General features: G+C 45.7%; 1 protein-coding gene across 1 annotated transcript in view; it reads left to right on the forward strand.

The window, feature by feature from the left end:
• The window catches only part of LOC140741640 (receptor activity-modifying protein 2-like), a 261,467-nt gene that overhangs the window by 10,541 nt on the left and 228,224 nt on the right, over nucleotides 1-22,702 (forward strand). Inside the window, exon 3 of the mRNA XM_073071924.1 lies at nucleotides 2,785-2,899. Within this exon, the coding sequence (XP_072928025.1) occupies nucleotides 2,785-2,899 (115 nt within the window). The remainder of the gene's footprint in view (nucleotides 1-2,784; nucleotides 2,900-22,702) is intronic.

Below are 22,702 nucleotides of genomic sequence, written 5' to 3' on the forward strand. Positions count from 1 at the left end.
TCCGTCTTCCAAATCATTGGCATATAACTTGAAAAGAAGTGGTTCTGACATGGATCACTGTGGAACGTCACTCGTCGCTGACAGACAACCACGAAAGGCTCCATTTCCCCCCACTCTCTGCCTGTCAGTCAGCAAATCCTCTGACATGCTGGAATCTTTCCCGTCATCATTTCTAATTCCGCTTTTTCCTGCCCGGTGTGCGGGGCCTTATCGAAGGCCCTCTGAAAATCCGTACGCAACCTTCGCTGATCCTCCTTTATCTGTCCTGCTCGCTATTTCTTCAAGGAATTCCAACAGGTCAGTCAGGCAAGTTTCACCCTTGTGAAAGCCAGGTTGACTTCGACCTACTTTCAAGCGCCCTGGAGCCTCATCCTTAAGAATGAGCTCCAGTCATCCCACTGAGGTCAGGCTAAATCGGCCTATCATCTCCTTTCTTCTGCCTCCCTCCCTTCTTGAGAAGCGGAGTTACGACTGCAATTTTTCCAGTTCTCCGGAATCCAGTGATTCTTATAACCACATAACAATTACAGCACGGAAACAGGCCATCTCGGCCCTTCTAGTCCGTGCCGAATGCTTACTCTCACCTAGTCCCACCGGCCCGCACTCAGCCCATAACCCTCCATTCCTTTCCTGTCCATATACCTATCTAATTTTACTTTAAATGACAATACCGAACCTGCCTCTACCACTTCTACTGGAAGCTCGTTCCACACAGCCACCACTCTCTGAATAAAGAAATTCCCCCTCATGTTACCCCTCAACTTTTGCCCCCTCTCTCAACTCATGCCCTCTTGTTTGAATCTGCCCCTGCTCTCAATGGAAAAAGCCTATCCACGTCAACTCTATCTATCCACCTCATAATTTTAAATACCTCTGTCAAGTCCCCCCTCAACCTTCTACGCTCCAAAGAATAAAGACCTAACTTGTTCAACCTTTCTCTGTAACTTAGGTGCTGAAACCCAGGTAACATTCTAATAAATCTCCTCTGTACTCTCTCTATTTTGTTGACATCTTTCCTATAATTCGGTGACCAGAACTGTACACAATACTCCAAATTCGGCCTCACCAATGCCTTGTACAATTTTAACATTACATCCCAACTCCTGTACTCAATGCTCTGATTTATAAAGGCCAGCATACCAAAAGCTTTCTTCATCACCCTATCCACATGAGATTCCACCTTCAGGGAACTATGCACCATTATTCCTAGATCTCTCTGTTCTACTGCAATCCTCAATGCCCTACCGTTTACCATGTATGTCCTATTTTGATTATTCCTACCAAAATGTAGCACCTCATACTTATCAGCATTAAACTCCATCTGCCATCTTTCAGCCCACTCTTCGAACTGGCCTAAGTCTCTCTGCAAGCTTTGAAAACCTACTTCATTATCCACAACGCCACCTATCATCTGCATACTTACTAAATTACTTACTTGGGGTGACAGCGATCCCAGGGTTCAATTCCCGGATGTTCTCCCCGTGGCTGCGTGGGTTTCCACCCGCATTCCAAAGACGTACCGGTTAGTAGATTGATTGGGTGTAATTTACTTACTAAATTATCTGGAAAGATAATTACACACGCCTCCACAATTTCTACAGCCTCTCCTTTCATAACCCTAGTCCAGGTGACTTATCTACCAGATCTTTCAGCTTCCCAAGTGCCTTCTCCTTCGTAACAGCAACAATGAGTGTCTGCTCCCCGACACTCTCATATCTTCAGTGAACATGGATGCAAAATACCTTTTACGTTTGTCCACCATTCCTTTGTTCCCCCCCCCCCCCCTCCGCCATTAGTACCCCTCCAGATGTCAGTTTGCACTGGTCCAATATCCACTCTCTTCTCTCCTTTACTCTTTCTATATCTAAAAACAAAAACTTTTGTCACCCCCTTTGATACTATAGGCCATCTCACCTTCATATTTCATATTTTTTCTCCTAATGGCTTTATTATTGCCTTTTGTTGGTATTTCAAATCTTCTAACTTCCGGCTAATTTTTACTCTATTACATACCCTCCCCGTTTGTTGTTATGTTTGGTTTTGGCTTCCCTTGTCAGCCACAGTTGTGTCACCCTGTCTTTAGAATACTTCTTCTTGTGCCTTACGGGTTTCTCCCAGAAACTCCATCCACATCATCCCTGCTAGTGATCCCTTCCAATCAACTTTGGCCGGTTCCTCTCTCACGCCTCTGTAATTCCCTTTCCCTCCACTGAAATACTGTTACATCTGACTTCTGTCTTCTCCCTCTCAAACCGCAGGGGTGAATTCCGTCATGTTATGATCACTGCCTCCTAATGGTTCCTTTACCTTAAGCTCCATAATCAAATCTGGTCCATTACACGACACCCAACCCACAATTGCCCTTTTCCCCTAGTGGGTGTCTTGGTGGTGGGGGGGGGGCGTGTGGGGTGGAGGGTGGGGGAAGGGGGCAGCTTTCTGATTCCTGACACAGCGGAGCGGCAGTGGTTCCCCTCCCTCTCTCCTCTGACAGGGTGAGGCGGCACGGTTTGGGGCAACAGCGACCCCGGGGTTCGATCCCCGGACGTTCTCCCCGTTGCCCGCGTGGGTTTCCTCCCGGTGCTCCGGTTTCCTCCCACAATCCAAAGACGTACCGGTTAGTAGGCCGATTGGGTGCAATCGGGCGGCGCGGGCTCGTTCGGCCGGGACGTCTTTGCTGCCGAGCTCTATCTCCAAACGAGAAGTACACTTGTCAAAGAAGTTCAATCCTGGGGGCACCTCCCGCGCGAAGATCTCAAATGCTTCTCTGTTCACTTTATTAAACAGGAAGTATAGAGTTCCAGCTGCTCATTTTCACCAGGATGTGGTGCAGGAACGCTTTTGATGAAGAGATGAGGCGAATTGGACCCCAGCAGTGGTGCAACTGGACAATGGTTGCCAGGTATGTGGCCCACGGGCAGGCAGTCAGGTTCAAGTTGAACCCTCCCTCGGCCTCACGCGTGCGTACAGCTAAGCGAGACGGCATTCCTCCGGGGGAACACCGTGTTAAAAAATAGTCACCTAACTCAGAAAGCAACCCTCCAGCCATGGTCCAAGACAGAGAGTGTTAGATACGGGGACTACACTTCAAAGGTCAGGCGGATTATCAGTCACTAATGCAAAACACAAGTCTTTGGTCTGGTAGGGGCAAGTTGAACGCATGAGCAGGAGGGTTTCTGTGGATGCCGGGGCACCAGGGGTGGGGGGGTGGGGAGGCTCGGCAGGTCGGGCAACGGCTGTGGAGGTGAACGAGTGGTCGACTTTTCAGGCCGGGACCCTTCTTCAGGGCTGGGAAGGTGTCAGGATGTCAAGGTAGAGGGAGGATAGCTGGGGCGCGGTGGGTGAAACCAGGCGTGAGGGAGGTGATAGGCAGCTGAGAAGAGGTGAGGTGCCTTCAGGTGTCCCTTTTCCTTCCCTCCCGCGGTCCACTCTCCTCTCACGGGAGATTCCTTCCTCCCCAGCCCTTCGCCGTTTCCGCCTATCACCTCCCCCCCCCCCCCGGTGCCCGTCCTCCTTCCCTCCCACCCCCCCCCCCATGTCCCACACTCCCTCCCAGAGCAGACTCCTTCCTCTCCCGCCCTTGACCTTTGCCACCCAGCTGGCTTCACCTACCCCCTTCCAGCTAGCCTCCTTTCCCTCCCCGTCACCTTTTCATTCTGGTGTCTAACCTCCCCCCACCCCGCCCCCCCCCCCCCCCACAACTTCACAGTCCCAAAGAAGGGTTTCGGCCCAAAACACCAACTATTTATTAATTTCCATCGATGCTGCCTGATCCACTGAGATCCTCCAGCGCTTTGTGTGTGTTGCTTTGGATTTCCAGCATCTGCAGACTTGTCAGTGCTTATCGCACACGTTGGTCATTCTATCGTATTGTGATCACTGCCTCCTAAGGGTTCCTTCACCTTAAGCTCCCTAATCAAATTTGGTTCATTGCACAACACCCGATCCAGAACTGCCTTTTCCCCGTAGTGGGTATCGTGGGGGGGGGGGTGTGGAGGGGGGGAAGGGGGCAGTTAGGGCAACAGTGTTTCTCCTTTCCCAACTGCACAACCACCCTCCCCCTAGTTTCAACCTCCCCCAGCTTCTCAGCAACTCACACGAAATGTTATGGTTACTATGAGAGGGCATAATTTCAAGGTGTTTGGGGGGGGGGGAGGAAGAATGTCCATAGGACCATAAGACATAGGAACAGAATGAGACCATTTGGCCCATCGAGTCTGCTCCGCTATTCCATCATGGATGAACATTTTTCCCCTCCTCAGCCCCACTGCCCAGCCTTCTCCCCATAACCTTTGATGCCATGGCCAATCAAGAACCTATCAATCTCCGCCTTAAGTACCCCCAACGACCCGGCCTCCACAGTTGCCTGTGGTAACAAATTCCACAAGCTCACCACCCTCTAGCTAAAGAAATCTCTACGCATCTCTCACCTAAATGGACGCCCCTCTATCCTGAGTCTGCGCATCTCCTTCCAATTTACTTTGGCCAATGCCTCTCTCATACCACCGTAATTCCCCTTCCCCCACTGAAATCCTGCTACGTCGGACTTTACTTTCTTCCTATCAAATTTCAAGTTGAACTCAAATCATATTGTGACCACTGCCTCCCAAGGGTTCCTTTACCTTAAGCTCCCTAATCGCCTCCGGTTCATGACGTAACACCCAATCTGGTACAGCTGATCCCCCAGTAGGCTCAACGACAAGATGCTCCGAAAAGCCCTCTTGTCGGCATTCGCTCTCTTGAGATCCATTTCCAACCTGGTTTTCCCAATCGACTGCACGTTAAAATCCCCCGTGACCATCACAACATCACCCTGTGGTCATGACTTTTCTATTTCCTGTTGCAATCTCCGGTTTACATCTCAGCGACTGTAGGGAGGCCTGTATATAACGGCTACCAGGGTCCATTTAACTTCACAGTTTCTTACCTCAACCCACAGGGATCCAACATCTTCCGATCCGATGTCACATCTTTCTACTGATTTGATGCCCAGCCCAACCCCACCACCCCCTCTGCCGACCTTCTTGTCCCTATGTCAGAGGTAACTTTCCACACACGGAGACCGCTGGGTGTGTGGAATGCCCTGCCGGGGACTGGGACGATAGAGGCAGATGCATTAGGGACATTGCAGAGACTCTCAGACAGGCACATGGTTGAAAGAAAAAATGGAGGCTTTAGTGGGAGGGAACGGTTCGATTGATCTTGAAGTAGGTTAAAGGGTTAGCACAATGCTGTGGCGCCGAATGGCCTGCACTCTGCTGTGCTGTTCCACCTTCTCTGTTTGTAAGGTAGGTGACGGCGAGGCCCACAGTGACCACACTCCCTGAACCCAGGTGCCGGACGTCAGATACCTTGTCACTTTCCCCCTGTAGAATTTCCTTGACCCTGGCACCGTCCCATATTCCCTGGTTAGTGCATGGGTGAGCACGCGCGCACACAGATACACACACACACACACACACACACACACACTCACACACACACAGATACACACACACACACAAACACACACACACACACACACTCACAGGCACACACACTCACACGCACACAGATACACACACACACACTCACACACACACACTCACACGTACACAGATACACACACACACACACACACACACACACACTCACACACACACAGATACACACACACACACACACACACACACACACACACACACACACACACACACACACACACACACACACACACACACACACACACACACACACACACACACACCAGGCCAGGCAGCATCTATGGACAAAAGTACAGTCGACATTTCAGGCCGAAACCTTTCATCAGGACTGGAAAGGTGTAGAAAGGGGGGGGGGGTGAAGCTAGAAGCTGAGAGGTGACAGTTGGAAAAGTAAAGGGCCAGAGAGGAAGGAATCAGACCTGAGAGTGGACCGTGCGAGAAAGGAAAGGAGGACAGAGTCACTGTTTATTCAGAGTGAGGGTCACTCACTGTGTAACTGTACAGAGTCACAGTTTATTCAGGGTGAGGGTCACTCACTGTGTAACTGTACAGAGTCACAGTTTATTCAGAGAGAGGGTCATTCACTGTGTAACTGAACAGAGTCACAGTTTATTCAGAGTGAGGGTCATTCACTGTGTAACTGTACAGAGTCACTGTTTATACAGAGTGAGGGTCACTCACTGTGTAACTGCACAGAGTCACTGTTTATTCAGAGTGAGGGTCACTCACTGTGTAACTGTACAGAGTCACTGTTTATTCAGGGTGATGGTCACTCACTGTGTAACTGTACAGAGTCACTGTTTATTCAGGGTGAGGGTCACTCACTGTGTAACTGTACAGAGTCACTGTTTATTCAGAGTGAGGGTCACTCACTGTGTAACTGTACAGAGTCACTGTTTATTCAGAGTGAGGGTCACTCACTGTGTAACTGTACAGAGTCACTGTTTATTCAGAGTGAGGGTCACTCACTGTGTAACTGCACAGAGTCACTGTTTATTCAGAGTGAGGGTCACTCACTGTGCAACTGTACAGAGTCACTGTGTATTCAGAGTGAGGGTCACTCACTGTGTAACTGTACAGAGTCACTGTTTATTCAGGATGAGGGACACTCACTGTGTAACTGTACAGAGTCACTGTTTATTCAGAGTGAGGGTCACTCACTGTGTAACTGTACAGAGTATCTGTTTATTCAGAGTAAGGGTCACTGTGTAACTATACGGAGTCTCAGTTTATTGAAGGTGTGGGTCACTCACTGTGTGACTGTACAGAGTCACTGTTTATTCAGAGTGAGGGTCACTCACTGTGTAACTGTACAGAGTCACAGGTTATTCAGGATGAGGGTCACTCACTGTGTAACTGTACAGAGTCACAGTTTATTCAGGGTGAGGGTCACTCACTGTGTAACTGTACAGAGACACTGTTTATTCAGAGTGAGGGTCACTCACTGTGTAACTGTACAGAGTCACTGTTTATTCAGAGTGAGCGTCATTCACTGTTTAACTGTACAGAGTCACTGTTTATTCAGAGTGAGGGTCACTCACTGTGTAACTGTAGAGAGTCACTGTTTATTCAGGGTGAGGGTCACTCACTGTGTAACTGTACAGAGTCACAGTTTATTCAGAGTGACGGTCACTCACTGTGTAACTATACAGAGTCACTGTTTATTCAGAGTGAGGGTCACTCACTGTGTAACTGTACAGAGTCACAGTTTATTCAGAGTGAGGGTCACTCACTGTGTTACTGTACAGAGACACTGTTTATTCAAAGTGAGGGTCTCTCACTGTGTAACTGTACAGAGACACTGTTTATTCAGAGTGACGGTCACACACTGTGTAACTGTACAGAGTCACTGTTTATTCAGAGTGAGGGTCACTCACTGTGTAACTGTACAGAGTCACTGTTTATTCAGAGTGAGGGTCACACACTGTGTAACTGTACAGAGTCACTGTTTATTCAGAGTGATGGTCACTCACTGTGTAACTGTACAGAGCCACTGTTTATTCAGAGTGAGGGTCACTCACTGTGTAACTGTACAGAGTCACTGTTTATTCAGGGTGAGGGTCACTCACTGTGTAACTGTAGAGAGTCACTGTGTATTCAGAGTGAGGGTCACTCACTGTGTAACTGTAGAGAGTCACTGTTTATTCAGGATGAGGGTCACTCACTGTGTAACTGTACAGAGTCACTGTTTATTCAGGGTGAGGGTCTCTCACTGTGTGACTGTACAGAGTCACTGTTTATTCAGAGTGAGGGTCACTCAGTGTGTAACTGTACAGAGTCACTGTTTATTCAGAGTGAGGGTCACTCACTGTGTAACTGTACAGAGTCACTGTTTATTCAGAGTGAGGGTCACTCACTGTGTAACTGTACAGAGTCACTGTTTATTCAGGGTGAGCGTCACTCACTGTGTAACTGTAGAGAGTCACTGTGTATTCAGAGTGAGGGTCACTCACTGTGTAACTGTAGAGAGTCACTGTTTATTCAGGATGAGGGTCTCTCACTGTGTAACTGTACACAGTCACTGTTTATTCAGAGTGAGGGTCACTCTCTGTGTAACTGTACAGATTCTCTGTTTATTCAGAGTGAGGGTCACTGTGTAACTATACGGAGTCTCAGTTTATTGAAGGTGTGGGTCACTCACTGTGTGAATGTACAGAGTCTCTGTTTATTCAGAGTGAGGGTCACTCTGTGTGTAACTGTACAGAGTCACTGTTTATTCAGAGTGAGGGTCACTCACTGTGTAACTGTACAGAGTCACTGTTTATTCAGAGTGAGCGTCACTCACTGTGTAACTGTACAGAGTCACTGTTTATTCAGAGTGAGCGTCACTCACTGTGTAACTGTACAGAGTCACTGTTTATTCAGAGTGAGGGTCAGTCACTGTGTAACTGTACAGAGTCACTGTTTATTCAGAGTGACGGTCACTCACTGTGTAACTGTAGAGAGTCACTGTGTATTCAGAGTGAGGGTCACTCACTGTGTAACTGTAGAGAGTCACTGTTTATTCAGGATGAGGGTCACTCACTGTGTAACTGTACAGAGTCACTGTTTATTCAGGGTGAGGGTCTCTCACTGTGTGACTGTACAGAGTCACTGTTTATTCAGAGTGAGGGTCACTCAGTGTGTAACTGTACAGAGTCACTGTTTATTCAGAGTGAGGGTCACTCACTGTGTAACTGTACAGAGTCACTGTTTATTCAGAGTGAGGGTCACTCACTGTGTAACTGTACAGAGTCACTGTTTATTCAGGGTGAGCGTCACTCACTGTGTAACTGTAGAGAGTCACTGTGTATTCAGAGTGAGGGTCACTCACTGTGTAACTGTAGAGAGTCACTGTTTATTCAGGATGAGGGTCTCTCACTGTGTAACTGTACACAGTCACTGTTTATTCAGAGTGAGGGTCACTCTCTGTGTAACTGTACAGATTCTCTGTTTATTCAGAGTGAGGGTCACTGTGTAACTATACGGAGTCTCAGTTTATTGAAGGTGTGGGTCACTCACTGTGTGAATGTACAGAGTCTCTGTTTATTCAGAGTGAGGGTCACTCTGTGTGTAACTGTACAGAGTCACTGTTTATTCAGAGTGAGGGTCACTCACTGTGTAACTGTACAGAGTCACTGTTTATTCAGAGTGAGCGTCACTCACTGTGTAACTGTACAGAGTCACTGTTTATTCAGAGTGAGCGTCACTCACTGTGTAACTGTACAGAGTCACTGTTTATTCAGAGTGAGGGTCAGTCACTGTGTAACTGTACAGAGTCACTGTTTATTCAGAGTGACGGTCACTCACTGTGCAACTGTACAGAGTCACTGTTTATTCAGAGTGAGGGTCACACACTGTGTAACTGTACAGAGTCACTGTTTATTCAGAGTGATGGTCACTCACTGTGTAACTGTACAGAGTCACTGTTTATTCAGAGTGAGCGTCACTCACTGTGTAACTGTACACAGTCACTGTTTATTCAGAGTGAGGGTCACTCTCTGTGTAACTGTACAGATACTCTGTTTATTCAGAGTGAGGGTCACTGTGTAACTATACGGAGTCTCAGTTTATTGAAGGTGTGGTTCACTCACTGTGTGACTGTACAGAGTCACTGTTTATTCAGAGTGAGGGTCACTCTGTGTGTAACTGTACAGAGTCACTGTTTATTCAGAGTGAGGGTCACTCACTGTGTAACTGTACAGAGTCACTGTTTATTCAGAGTGAGCGTCACTCACTGTGTAACTGTACAGAGTCACTGTTTATTCAGAGTGAGCGTCACTCACTGTGTAACTGTACAGAGTCACTGTTTATTCAGAGTGAGGGTCACACACTGTGTAACTGTACAGAGTCACTGTATATTCAGAGTGATGGTCACTCACTGTGTAACTGTACAGAGTCACTGTTTATTCAGAGTGAGCGTCACTCACTGTGTAACTGTACAGAGTCACTGTTTATTCAGAGTGAGGGTCAGTCACTGTGTAACTGTACAGAGTCACTGTTTATTCGGGGTGAGGATCACTCACTGTGTAACTGTACAGAGTCACTGTTTATTCAGAGTGAGGGTCAGTCACTGTGTAACTGTACAGAGTCACTGTTTATTCGGGGTGAGGGTCACTCACTGTGTTACTGTACAGAGACACTGTTTATTCAAAGTGAGGGTCTCTCACTGTGTAACTGTACAGAGACACTGTTTATTCAGAGTGACGGTCACACACTGTGTAACTGTACAGAGTCACTGTTTATTCAGAGTGAGGGTCACTCACTGTGTAACTGTACAGAGTCACAGTTTATTCAGAGTGAGGGTCACTCACTGTGTTACTGTACAGAGACACTGTTTATTCAAAGTGAGGGTCTCTCACTGTGTAACTGTACAGAGACACTGTTTATTCAGAGTGACGGTCACACACTGTGTAACTGTACAGAGTCACTGTTTATTCAGAGTGAGGGTCACTCACTGTGTAACTGTACAGAGTCACTGTTTATTCAGAGTGAGGGTCACACACTGTGTAACTGTACAGAGTCACTGTTTATTCAGAGTGATGGTCACTCACTGTGTAACTGTACAGAGCCACTGTTTATTCAGAGTGAGGGTCACTCACTGTGTAACTGTACAGAGTCACTGTTTATTCAGGGTGAGGGTCACTCACTGTGTAACTGTAGAGAGTCACTGTGTATTCAGAGTGAGGGTCACTCACTGTGTAACTGTAGAGAGTCACTGTTTATTCAGGATGAGGGTCACTCACTGTGTAACTGTACAGAGTCACTGTTTATTCAGGGTGAGGGTCTCTCACTGTGTGACTGTACAGAGTCACTGTTTATTCAGAGTGAGGGTCACTCAGTGTGTAACTGTACAGAGTCACTGTTTATTCAGAGTGAGGGTCACTCACTGTGTAACTGTACAGAGTCACTGTTTATTCAGAGTGAGGGTCACTCACTGTGTAACTGTACAGAGTCACTGTTTATTCAGGGTGAGCGTCACTCACTGTGTAACTGTAGAGAGTCACTGTGTATTCAGAGTGAGGGTCACTCACTGTGTAACTGTAGAGAGTCACTGTTTATTCAGGATGAGGGTCTCTCACTGTGTAACTGTACACAGTCACTGTTTATTCAGAGTGAGGGTCACTCTCTGTGTAACTGTACAGATTCTCTGTTTATTCAGAGTGAGGGTCACTGTGTAACTATACGGAGTCTCAGTTTATTGAAGGTGTGGGTCACTCACTGTGTGAATGTACAGAGTCTCTGTTTATTCAGAGTGAGGGTCACTCTGTGTGTAACTGTACAGAGTCACTGTTTATTCAGAGTGAGGGTCACTCACTGTGTAACTGTACAGAGTCACTGTTTATTCAGAGTGAGCGTCACTCACTGTGTAACTGTACAGAGTCACTGTTTATTCAGAGTGAGCGTCACTCACTGTGTAACTGTACAGAGTCACTGTTTATTCAGAGTGAGGGTCAGTCACTGTGTAACTGTACAGAGTCACTGTTTATTCAGAGTGACGGTCACTCACTGTGTAACTGTAGAGAGTCACTGTGTATTCAGAGTGAGGGTCACTCACTGTGTAACTGTAGAGAGTCACTGTTTATTCAGGATGAGGGTCACTCACTGTGTAACTGTACAGAGTCACTGTTTATTCAGGGTGAGGGTCTCTCACTGTGTGACTGTACAGAGTCACTGTTTATTCAGAGTGAGGGTCACTCAGTGTGTAACTGTACAGAGTCACTGTTTATTCAGAGTGAGGGTCACTCACTGTGTAACTGTACAGAGTCACTGTTTATTCAGAGTGAGGGTCACTCACTGTGTAACTGTACAGAGTCACTGTTTATTCAGGGTGAGCGTCACTCACTGTGTAACTGTAGAGAGTCACTGTGTATTCAGAGTGAGGGTCACTCACTGTGTAACTGTAGAGAGTCACTGTTTATTCAGGATGAGGGTCTCTCACTGTGTAACTGTACACAGTCACTGTTTATTCAGAGTGAGGGTCACTCTCTGTGTAACTGTACAGATTCTCTGTTTATTCAGAGTGAGGGTCACTGTGTAACTATACGGAGTCTCAGTTTATTGAAGGTGTGGGTCACTCACTGTGTGAATGTACAGAGTCTCTGTTTATTCAGAGTGAGGGTCACTCTGTGTGTAACTGTACAGAGTCACTGTTTATTCAGAGTGAGGGTCACTCACTGTGTAACTGTACAGAGTCACTGTTTATTCAGAGTGAGCGTCACTCACTGTGTAACTGTACAGAGTCACTGTTTATTCAGAGTGAGCGTCACTCACTGTGTAACTGTACAGAGTCACTGTTTATTCAGAGTGAGGGTCAGTCACTGTGTAACTGTACAGAGTCACTGTTTATTCAGAGTGACGGTCACTCACTGTGCAACTGTACAGAGTCACTGTTTATTCAGAGTGAGGGTCACACACTGTGTAACTGTACAGAGTCACTGTTTATTCAGAGTGATGGTCACTCACTGTGTAACTGTACAGAGTCACTGTTTATTCAGAGTGAGCGTCACTCACTGTGTAACTGTACACAGTCACTGTTTATTCAGAGTGAGGGTCACTCTCTGTGTAACTGTACAGATACTCTGTTTATTCAGAGTGAGGGTCACTGTGTAACTATACGGAGTCTCAGTTTATTGAAGGTGTGGTTCACTCACTGTGTGACTGTACAGAGTCACTGTTTATTCAGAGTGAGGGTCACTCTGTGTGTAACTGTACAGAGTCACTGTTTATTCAGAGTGAGGGTCACTCACTGTGTAACTGTACAGAGTCACTGTTTATTCAGAGTGAGCGTCACTCACTGTGTAACTGTACAGAGTCACTGTTTATTCAGAGTGAGCGTCACTCACTGTGTAACTGTACAGAGTCACTGTTTATTCAGAGTGAGGGTCACACACTGTGTAACTGTACAGAGTCACTGTATATTCAGAGTGATGGTCACTCACTGTGTAACTGTACAGAGTCACTGTTTATTCAGAGTGAGCGTCACTCACTGTGTAACTGTACAGAGTCACTGTTTATTCAGAGTGAGGGTCAGTCACTGTGTAACTGTACAGAGTCACTGTTTATTCGGGGTGAGGATCACTCACTGTGTAACTGTACAGAGTCACTGTTTATTCAGAGTGAGGGTCAGTCACTGTGTAACTGTACAGAGTCACTGTTTATTCGGGGTGAGGGTCACTCACTGTGTAACTGTAGAGAGTCACTGTGTATTCAGAGTGAGGGTCACTCACTGTGTAACTGTACAGAGTCACTGTTTATTCAGGGTGAGGGTCACTCACTGTGTAACTGTAGAGAGTCACTGTGTATTCAGAGTGAGGGTCACTCACTGTGTAACTGTAGAGAGTCACTGTTTATTCAGGATGAGGGTCACTCACTGTGTAACTGTACACAGTCACTGTTTATTTAGAGTGAGGGTCACTCACTGTGTGACTGTACAGAGTCACTGTTTATTTAGAGTGAGGGTCACTCAGTGTGTAACTGTACAGAGTCACTGTTTATTCAGAGTGAGGGTCACTCACTGTGTAACTGTACAGAGTCACTGTTTATTCAGAGTGAGCGTCACTCACTGTGTAACTGTACAGAGTCACTGTTTATTCAGAGTGAGGGTCACTCACTGTGTAACTGTACAGTGTCACTGTTTATTCAGGGTGAGGGTCACTCACTGTGTAACTGTAGAGAGTCACTGTGTATTCAGAGTGAGCGTCACTCACTGTGTAACTGTAGAGAGTCACTGTTTATTCAGGATGAGGGTCACTCACTGTGTAACTGTACACAGTCACTGTTTATTCAGAGTGAGGGTCACTGTGTAACTATACGGAGTCTCAGTTTATTGAAGGTGTGGGTCACTCACTGTGTGACTGTACAGAGTCACTGTTTATTCAGAGTGAGGGTCACTCAGTGTGTAACTGTACAGAGTCACTGTTTATTCAGAGTGGGGGTCACTCACTGTGTAACTGTACAGAGTCACAGTTTATTCAGAGTGAGCGTCACTCACTGTGTAACTTAACAGAGTCACTGTTTATTCAGAGTGAGGGTCAGTCACTGTGTAACTGTACAGAGTCACTGTTTATTCGGGGTGAGGATCACTCACTGTGTAACAGTACAGAGTCACTGTTTATTCAGAGTGAGGGTTACTCACAGTGTAACTGTACAGAGTCACTGTTTATTCAGACTGACGGTCACTCACGGTGTAACTGTACAGAGTCACTGTTTATTCAGGGTGAGTGTCACTCACTGTGTAACGGTACAGAGTAAGTGTTTTTTCAGGGTGAGGGTCATTCACTGTGTAACTGTACGGAGACACTGTTTATTCAGAGTGAGGGTCACTGTGTAACTATACGGAGTCTCAGTTTATTGAAGGTGTGGTTCACTCACTGTGTGACTGTACAGAGTCTCTGTTTATTCAGAGTGAGGGTCACTCTGTGTGTAACTGTACAGAGTCACTGTTTATTCAGAGTGAGGGTCACTCACTGTGTAACTGTACAGAGTCACTGTTTATTCAGAGTGAGCGTCACTCACTGTGTAACTGTACAGAGTCACTGTTTATTCAGAGTGAGCGTCACTCACTGTGTAACTGTACAGATTCTCTGTTTATTCAGAGTGTGGGTCACTGTGTAATATACGGAGTCTCAGTTTATTGAAGGTGTGGGTCACTCACTGTGTGACTGTACAGAGTCACTGTTTATTTAGAGTGAGGGTCACTCAGTGTGTAACTGTACAGAGTCACTGTTTATTCAGAGTGAGGGTCACTCACTGTGTAACTGTACAGAGTCACTGTTTATTCAGAGTGAGCGTCACTCACTGTGTAACTGTACAGAGTCACTGTTTATTCAGAGTGAGGGTCACTCACTGTGTAACTGTACAGAGTAACTGTTTATTCAGAGTGAGGGTCACTCACTGTGTAACTGTAGAGAGTCACTGTGTATTCAGAGTGAGGGTCACTCACTGTGTAACTGTAGAGAGTCACTGTTTATTCAGGATGAGGGTCACTCACTGTGTAACTGTACACAGTCACTGTTTATTCAGAGTGAGGGTCACTCACTGTGTAACTGTACAGATTCTCTGTTTATTCAGAGTGAGGGTCACTGTGTAACTATACGGAGTCTCAGTTTATTGAAGGTGTGGGTCACTCACTGTGTGACTGTACAGAGTCACTGATTATTCAGAGTGAGGGTTACTCACAGTGTAACTGCACAGAGTCACTGTTTATTCAGACTGACGGTCACTCACGGTGTAACTGTACAGAGTCACTGTTTATTCAGGGTGAGTGTCACTCACTGTGTAATGGTACAGAGTAAGTGTTTATTCAGGGTGAGGGTCATTCACTGTGTAACTGTACAGAGACACTGTTTATTCAGAGTGAGGGTCACTGTGTAACTATACGGAGTCTCAGTTTATTGAAGGTATGGGTCACTCACTGTGTGACTGTACAGAGTCACTGTTTATTCAGAGTGAGGGTCACTCAGTGTGTAACTGTACAGTGTCACTGTTTATTCAGATTGAGGGTCACTCACTGTGTAACTGTACAGAGTCACTGTTTATTCAGAGTGAGCGTCACTCACTGTGTAACTGTACAGAGTCACTGTTTATTCAGAGTGAGGGTCACTCACGGTGTAACTGTACAGAGTCACTGTTTATTCAGGGTGAGTGTCACTCACTGTGTAACGGTACAGAGTAAGTGTTTTTTCAGGGTGAGGGTCATTCACTGTGTAACTGTACGGAGACACTGTTTATTCAGAGTGAGGGTCACTGTGTAACTATACGGAGTCTCAGTTTATTGAAGGTGTGGTTCACTCACTGTGTGACTGTACAGAGTCTCTGTTTATTCAGAGTGAGGGTCACTCTGTGTGTAACTGTACAGAGTCACTGTTTATTCAGAGTGAGGGTCACTCACTGTGTAACTGTACAGAGTCACTGTTTATTCAGAGTGAGCGTCACTCACTGTGTAACTGTACAGAGTCACTGTTTATTCAGAGTGAGCGTCACTCACTGTGTAACTGTACAGATTCTCTGTTTATTCAGAGTGTGGGTCACTGTGTAATATACGGAGTCTCAGTTTATTGAAGGTGTGGGTCACTCACTGTGTGACTGTACAGAGTCACTGTTTATTTAGAGTGAGGGTCACTCAGTGTGTAACTGTACAGAGTCACTGTTTATTCAGAGTGAGGGTCACTCACTGTGTAACTGTACAGAGTCACTGTTTATTCAGAGTGAGCGTCACTCACTGTGTAACTGTACAGAGTCACTGTTTATTCAGAGTGAGGGTCACTCACTGTGTAACTGTACAGAGTCACTGTTTATTCAGAGTGATGGTCACTCACTGTGTAACTGTAGAGAGTCACTGTGTATTCAGAGTGAGGGTCACTCACTGTGTAACTGTAGAGAGTCACTGTTTATTCAGGATGAGGGTCACTCACTGTGTAACTGTACACAGTCACTGTTTATTCAGAGTGAGGGTCACTCACTGTGTAACTGTACAGATTCTCTGTTTATTCAGAGTGAGGGTCACTGTGTAACTATACGGAGTCTCAGTTTATTGAAGGTGTGGGTCACTCACTGTGTGACTGTACAGAGTCACTGATTATTCAGAGTGAGGGTTACTCACAGTGTAACTGCACAGAGTCACTGTTTATTCAGACTGACGGTCACTCACGGTGTAACTGTACAGAGTTACTGTTTATTCAGGGTGAGTGTCACTCACTGTGTAATGGTACAGAGTAAGTGTTTATTCAGGGTGAGGGTCATTCACTGTGTAACTGTACAGAGACACTGTTTATTCAGAGTGAGGGTCACTGTGTAACTATACGGAGTCTCAGTTTATTGAAGGTATGGGTCACTCACTGTGTGACTGTACAGAGTCACTGTTTATTCAGAGTGAGGGTCACTCAGTGTGTAACTGTACAGAGTCACTGTTTATTCAGATTGAGGGTCACTCACTGTGTAACTGTACAGAGTCACTGTTTATTCAGAGTGAGCGTCACTCACTGTGTAACTGTACAGAGTCACTGTTTATTCAGAGTGAGGGTCACTCACTGTGTAACTGTACAGAGTCACTGTTTATTCAGGGTGAGGGTCACTCACTGTGTAACTGTACAGAGTCACAGTTTATGCAGAGTGATGGTCACTCACTGTGTAACTGTACAGAGTCACTGTTTATTCAGGGTGAGGGTCACTCACTGTGTGACTGTACAGAGTCACTGTTTATTCAGAGTGAGGGTCACTCAGTGTGTAACTGTACAGAGTCACTGTTTATTCAGAGTGAGGGTCACTCACTGTGTAACTGTACAGAGTCACTGTTTATTCAGAGTGAGCGTCACTCACTGTGTATCTGTACAGAGTCACTGTTTATTCAGAGTGAGGGTCACTCACTGTGTAACTGTACAGAGTCACTGTTTATTCAGGGTGAGCGTCACTCACTGTGTAACTGTAGAGAGTCACTGTGTATTCAGAGTGAGGGTCACTCACTGTGTAACTGTAGAGAGTCACTGTTTATTCAGGATGAGGGTCTCTCACTGTGTAACTGTACACAGTCACTGTTTATTCAGAGTGAGGGTCACTCTCTGTGTAACTGTACAGATTCTCTGTTTATTCAGAGTGAGGGTCACTGTGTAACTATACGGAGTCTCAGTTTATTGAAGGTGTGGGTCACTCACTGTGTGACTGTACAGAGTCTCTGTTTATTCAGAGTGAGGGTCACTCTGTGTGTAACTGTACAGAGTCACTGTTTATTCAGAGTGAGGGTCACTCACTGTGTAACTGTACAGAGTCACTGTTTATTCAGAGTGAGGGTCAGTCACTGTGTAACTGTACAGAGTCACTGTTTATTCAGAGTGAGGGTCACTCACTGTGTAACTGTACAGAGTCACTGTTTATTCAGAGTGAGGGTCACACACTGTGTAACTGTACAGAGTCACTGTTTATTCAGAGTGATGGTCACTCACTGTGTAACTGTACAGAGTCACTGTTTATTCAGAGTGAGCGTCACTCACTGTGTAACTGTACACAGTCACTGTTTATTCAGAGTGAGGGTCACTCACTGTGTAACTGTACAGATTCTCTGTTTATTCAGAGTGAGGGTCACTGTGTAACTATACGGAGTCTCAGTTTATTGAAGGTGTGGTTCACTCACTGTGTGACTGTACAGAGTCACTGTTTATTCAGAGTGAGGGTCACTCTGTGTGTAACTGTACAGAGTCACTGTTTATTCAGAGTGAGGGTCACTCACTGTGTAACTGTACAGAGTCACTGTTTATTCAGAGTGAGCGTCACTCACTGTGTAACTGTACAGAGTCACTGTTTATTCAGAGTGAGCGTCACTCACTGTGTAACTGTACAGAGTCACTGTTTATTCAGAGTGAGGGTCAGTCACTGTGTAACTGTACAGAGTCACTGTTTATTCAGAGTGAGGGTCACTCACTGTGTAACTGTACAGAGTCACTGTTTATTCGGTGTGAGGATCACTCACTGTGTAACTGTACAGAGTCACTGTTTATTCAGAGTGAGGGTCAGTCACTGTGTAACTGTACAGAGTCACTGTTTCTTCAGAGTGAGCGTCACTCACTGTGTAACTGTACAGAGTCACTGTTTATTCAGAGTGAGGGTCAGTCACTGTGTAACTGTACAGAGTCACTGTTTATTCGGTGTGAGGATCACTCACTGTGTAACTGTACAGAGTCACTGTTTATTCAGAGTGAGGGTCAGTCACTGTGTAACTGTACAGAGTCACTGTTTATTCGGGGTGAGGGTCACTCACTGTGTAACTGTAGAGAGTCACTGTGTATTCAGAGTGAGGGTCACTCACTGTGTAACTGTACAGAGTCACTGTTTATTCAGGGTGAGGGTCACTCACTGTGTAACTGTAGAGAGTCGCTGTGTATTCAGAGTGAGGGTCACTCACTGTGTAACTGTAGAGAGTCACTGTTTATTCAGGATGAGGGTCACTCACTGTGTAACTGTACACAGTCACTGTTTATTTAGAGTGAGGGTCACTCACTGTGTAACTGTACAGATTCTCTGTTTATTCAGAGTGAGGGTCACTGTGTAACTATACGGAGTCTCAGTTTATTGAAGGTGTGGGTCACTCACTGTGTGACTGTACAGAGTCACTGTTTATTTAGAGTGAGGGTCACTCAGTGTGTAACTGTACAGAGTCACTGTTTATTCAGAGTGAGGGTCACTCACTGTGTAACTGTACAGAGTCACTGTTTATTCAGAGTGAGCGTCACTCACTGTGTAACTGTACAGAGTCACTGTTTATTCAGAGTGAGGGTCACTCACTGTGTAACTGTACAGAGTCACTGTTTATTCAGGGTGAGGGTCACTCACTATGCAACTGTAGAGAGTCACTGTGTATTCAGAGTGAGCCTCACTCACTGTGTAACTGTAGAGATTCACTGTTTATTCAGGATGAGGGTCACTCACTGTGTAACTGTACACAGTCACTGTTTATTCAGAGTGAGGGTCACTCACTGTGTAACTGTACAGATTCTCTGTTTATTCAGAGTGAGGGTCACTGTGTAACTATACGGAGTCTCAGTTTATTGAAGGTGTGGGTCACTCACTGTGTGACTGTACAGAGTCACTGTTTATTCAGAGTGAGGGTCACTCAGTGTGTAACTGTACAGAGTCACTGTTTATTCAGAGTGAGGGTCACTCACTGTGTAACTGTACAGAGTCACTGTTTATTCAGAGTGAGGGTCAGTCACTGTGTAACTGTACAGAGTCACTGTTTATTCAGAGTGAGGGTCACTCACTGTGTAACTGTACAGAGTCACTGTTTATTCAGAGTGAGGGTCAGTCACTGTGTAACTGTACAGAGTCACTGTTTATTCAGAGTGAGGGTCACTCACTGTGTAACTGTACAGATTCTCTGTTTATTCAGAGTGAGGGTCACTGTGTAACTATACGGAGTCTCAGTTTATTGAAGGTGTGGTTCACTCACTGTGTGACTGTACAGAGTCACTGTTTATTCAGAGTGAGGGTCACTCTGTGTGTAACTGTACAGAGTCACTGTTTATTCAGAGTGAGGGTCACTCACTGTGTAACTGTACAGAGTCACTGTTTATTCAGAGTGAGCGTCACTCACTGTGTAACTGTACAGAGTCACTGTTTATTCAGAGTGAGCGTCACTCACTGTGTAACTGTACAGAGTCACTGTTTATTCAGAGTGAGGGTCAGTCACTGTGTAACTGTACAGAGTCACTGTTTATTCAGAGTGAGGGTCACTCACTGTGTAACTGTACAGAGTCACTGTTTATTCAGAGTGAGGGTCACACACTGTGTAACTGTACAGAGTCACTGTTTATTCAGAGTGATGGTCACTCACTGTGTAACTGTACAGAGTCACTGTTTCTTCAGAGTGAGCGTCACTCACTGTGTAACTGTACAGAGTCACTGTTTATTTAGAGTGAGGGTCAGTCACTGTGTAACTGTACAGAGTCACTGTTTATTCGGGGTGAGGATCACTCACTGTGTAACTGTACAGAGTCACTGTTTATTCAGAGTGAGGGTCAGTCACTGTGTAACTGTACAGAGTCACTGTTTATTCGGGGTGAGGGTCACTCACTGTGTAACTGTAGAGAGTCACTGTGTATTCAGAGTGAGGGTCACTCACTGTGTAACTGTACAGAGTCACTGTTTATTCAGGGTGAGGGTCACTCACTGTGTAACTGTAGAGAGTCACTGTGTATTCAGAGTGAGGGTCACTCACTGTGTAACTGTAGAGAGTCACTGTTTATTCAGGATGAGGGTCACTCACTGTGTAACTGTACACAGTCACTGTTTATTTAGAGTGAGGGTCACTCACTGTGTAACTGTACAGATTCTCTGTTTATTCAGAGTGAGGGTCACTGTGTAACTATACGGAGTCTCAGTTTATTGAAGGTGTGGGTCACTCACTGTGTGACTGTACAGAGTCACTGTTTATTTAGAGTGAGGGTCACTCAGTGTGTAACTGTACAGAGTCACTGTTTATTCAGAGTGAGGGTCACTCACTGTGTAACTGTACAGAGTCACTGTTTATTCAGAGTGAGCGTCACTCACTGTGTAACTGTACACAGTCACTGTTTATTCAGAGTGAGGGTCACTCACTGTGTAACTGTACAGAGTCACTGTTTATTCAGGGTGAGGGTCACTCACTATGCAACTGTAGAGAGTCACTGTGTATTCAGAGTGAGCCTCACTCACTGTGTAACTGTAGAGATTCACTGTTTATTCAGGATGAGGGTCACTCACTGTGTAACTGTACACAGTCACTGTTTATTCAGAGTGAGGGTCACTCACTGTGTAACTGTACAGATTCTCTGTTTATTCAGAGTGAGGGTCACTGTGTAACTATACGGAGTCTCAGTTTATTGAAGGTGTGGGTCACTCACTGTGTGACTGTACAGAGTCACTGTTTATTCAGAGTGAGGGTCACTCAGTGTGTAACTGTACAGAGTCACTGTTTATTCAGAGTGAGGGTCACTCACTGTGTAACTGTACAGAGTCACTGTTTATTCAGAGTGAGCGTCACTCACTGTGTAACTGTACAGAGTCACTGTTTATTCAGAGTGAGGGTCACTCACTGTGAAACTGTACAGAGTCACTGTTTATTCAGAGTGAGGGTCACTCACTGTGTAACTGTACAGAGTCACAGTTTATTCAGAGTGACGGTCACTCACTGTGTAACTGTACAGAGTCACTGTTTATTCAGAGTGAGGGTCACTCACTGTGTAACTGTACAGAGTCACTGTTTATTCAGAGTGAGGGTCACTCACTGTGTTACTGTACAGAGACACTGTTTATTCAAAGTGAGGGTCTCTCACTGTGTAACTGTACAGAGACACTGTTTATTCAGAGTGACGTTCACACACTGTGTAACTGTACAGAGTCACTGTTTATTCAGAGTGAGGGTCACTCACTGTGTAACTGTACAGAGTCACTGTTTATTCAGAGTGAGGGTCACACACTGTGTAACTGTACAGAGTCACTGTTTATTCAGAGTGATGGTCACTCACTGTGTAACTGTACAGAGCCACTGTTTATTCAGAGTGTGGGTCACTCACTGTGTAACTGTAGAGAGTCACTGTTTATTCAGGGTGAGGGTCACTCACTGTGTAACTGTACAGAGTCACTGTTTATTCAGGGTGAGGGTCACTCACTGTGTGACTGTACAGAGTCACTGTTTATTCAGAGTGAGGGTCACTCAGTGTGTAACTGTACAGAGTCACTGTTTATTCAGAGTGAGGGTCACTCACTGTGTAACTGTACAGAGTCACTGTTTATTCAGAGTGAGCGTCACTCACTGTGTATCTGTACAGAGTCACTGTTTATTCAGAGTGAGGGTCACTCACTGTGTAACTGTACAGAGTCACTGTTTATTCAGGGTGAGCGTCACTCACTGTGTAACTGTAGAGAGTCACTGTGTATTCAGAGTGAGGGTCACTCACTGTGTAACTGTAGAGAGTCACTGTTTATTCAGGATGAGGGTCTCTCACTGTGTAACTGTACACAGTCACTGTTTATTCAGAGTGAGGGTCACTCTCTGTGTAACTGTACAGATTCTCTGTTTATTCAGAGTGAGGATCACTGTGTAACTATACGGAGTCTCAGTTTATTGAAGGTGTGGGTCACTCACTGTGTGACTGTACAGAGTCTCTGTTTATTCAGAGTGAGGGTCACTCTGTGTGTAACTGTACAGAGTCACTGTTTATTCAGAGTGAGGGTCACTCACTGTGTAACTCTACAGAGTCACTGTTTATTCA

This window comes from Hemitrygon akajei, chromosome 18, assembly GCF_048418815.1.
Source record: "Hemitrygon akajei chromosome 18, sHemAka1.3, whole genome shotgun sequence".
Lineage (NCBI taxonomy): Eukaryota > Metazoa > Chordata > Chondrichthyes > Myliobatiformes > Dasyatidae > Hemitrygon > Hemitrygon akajei.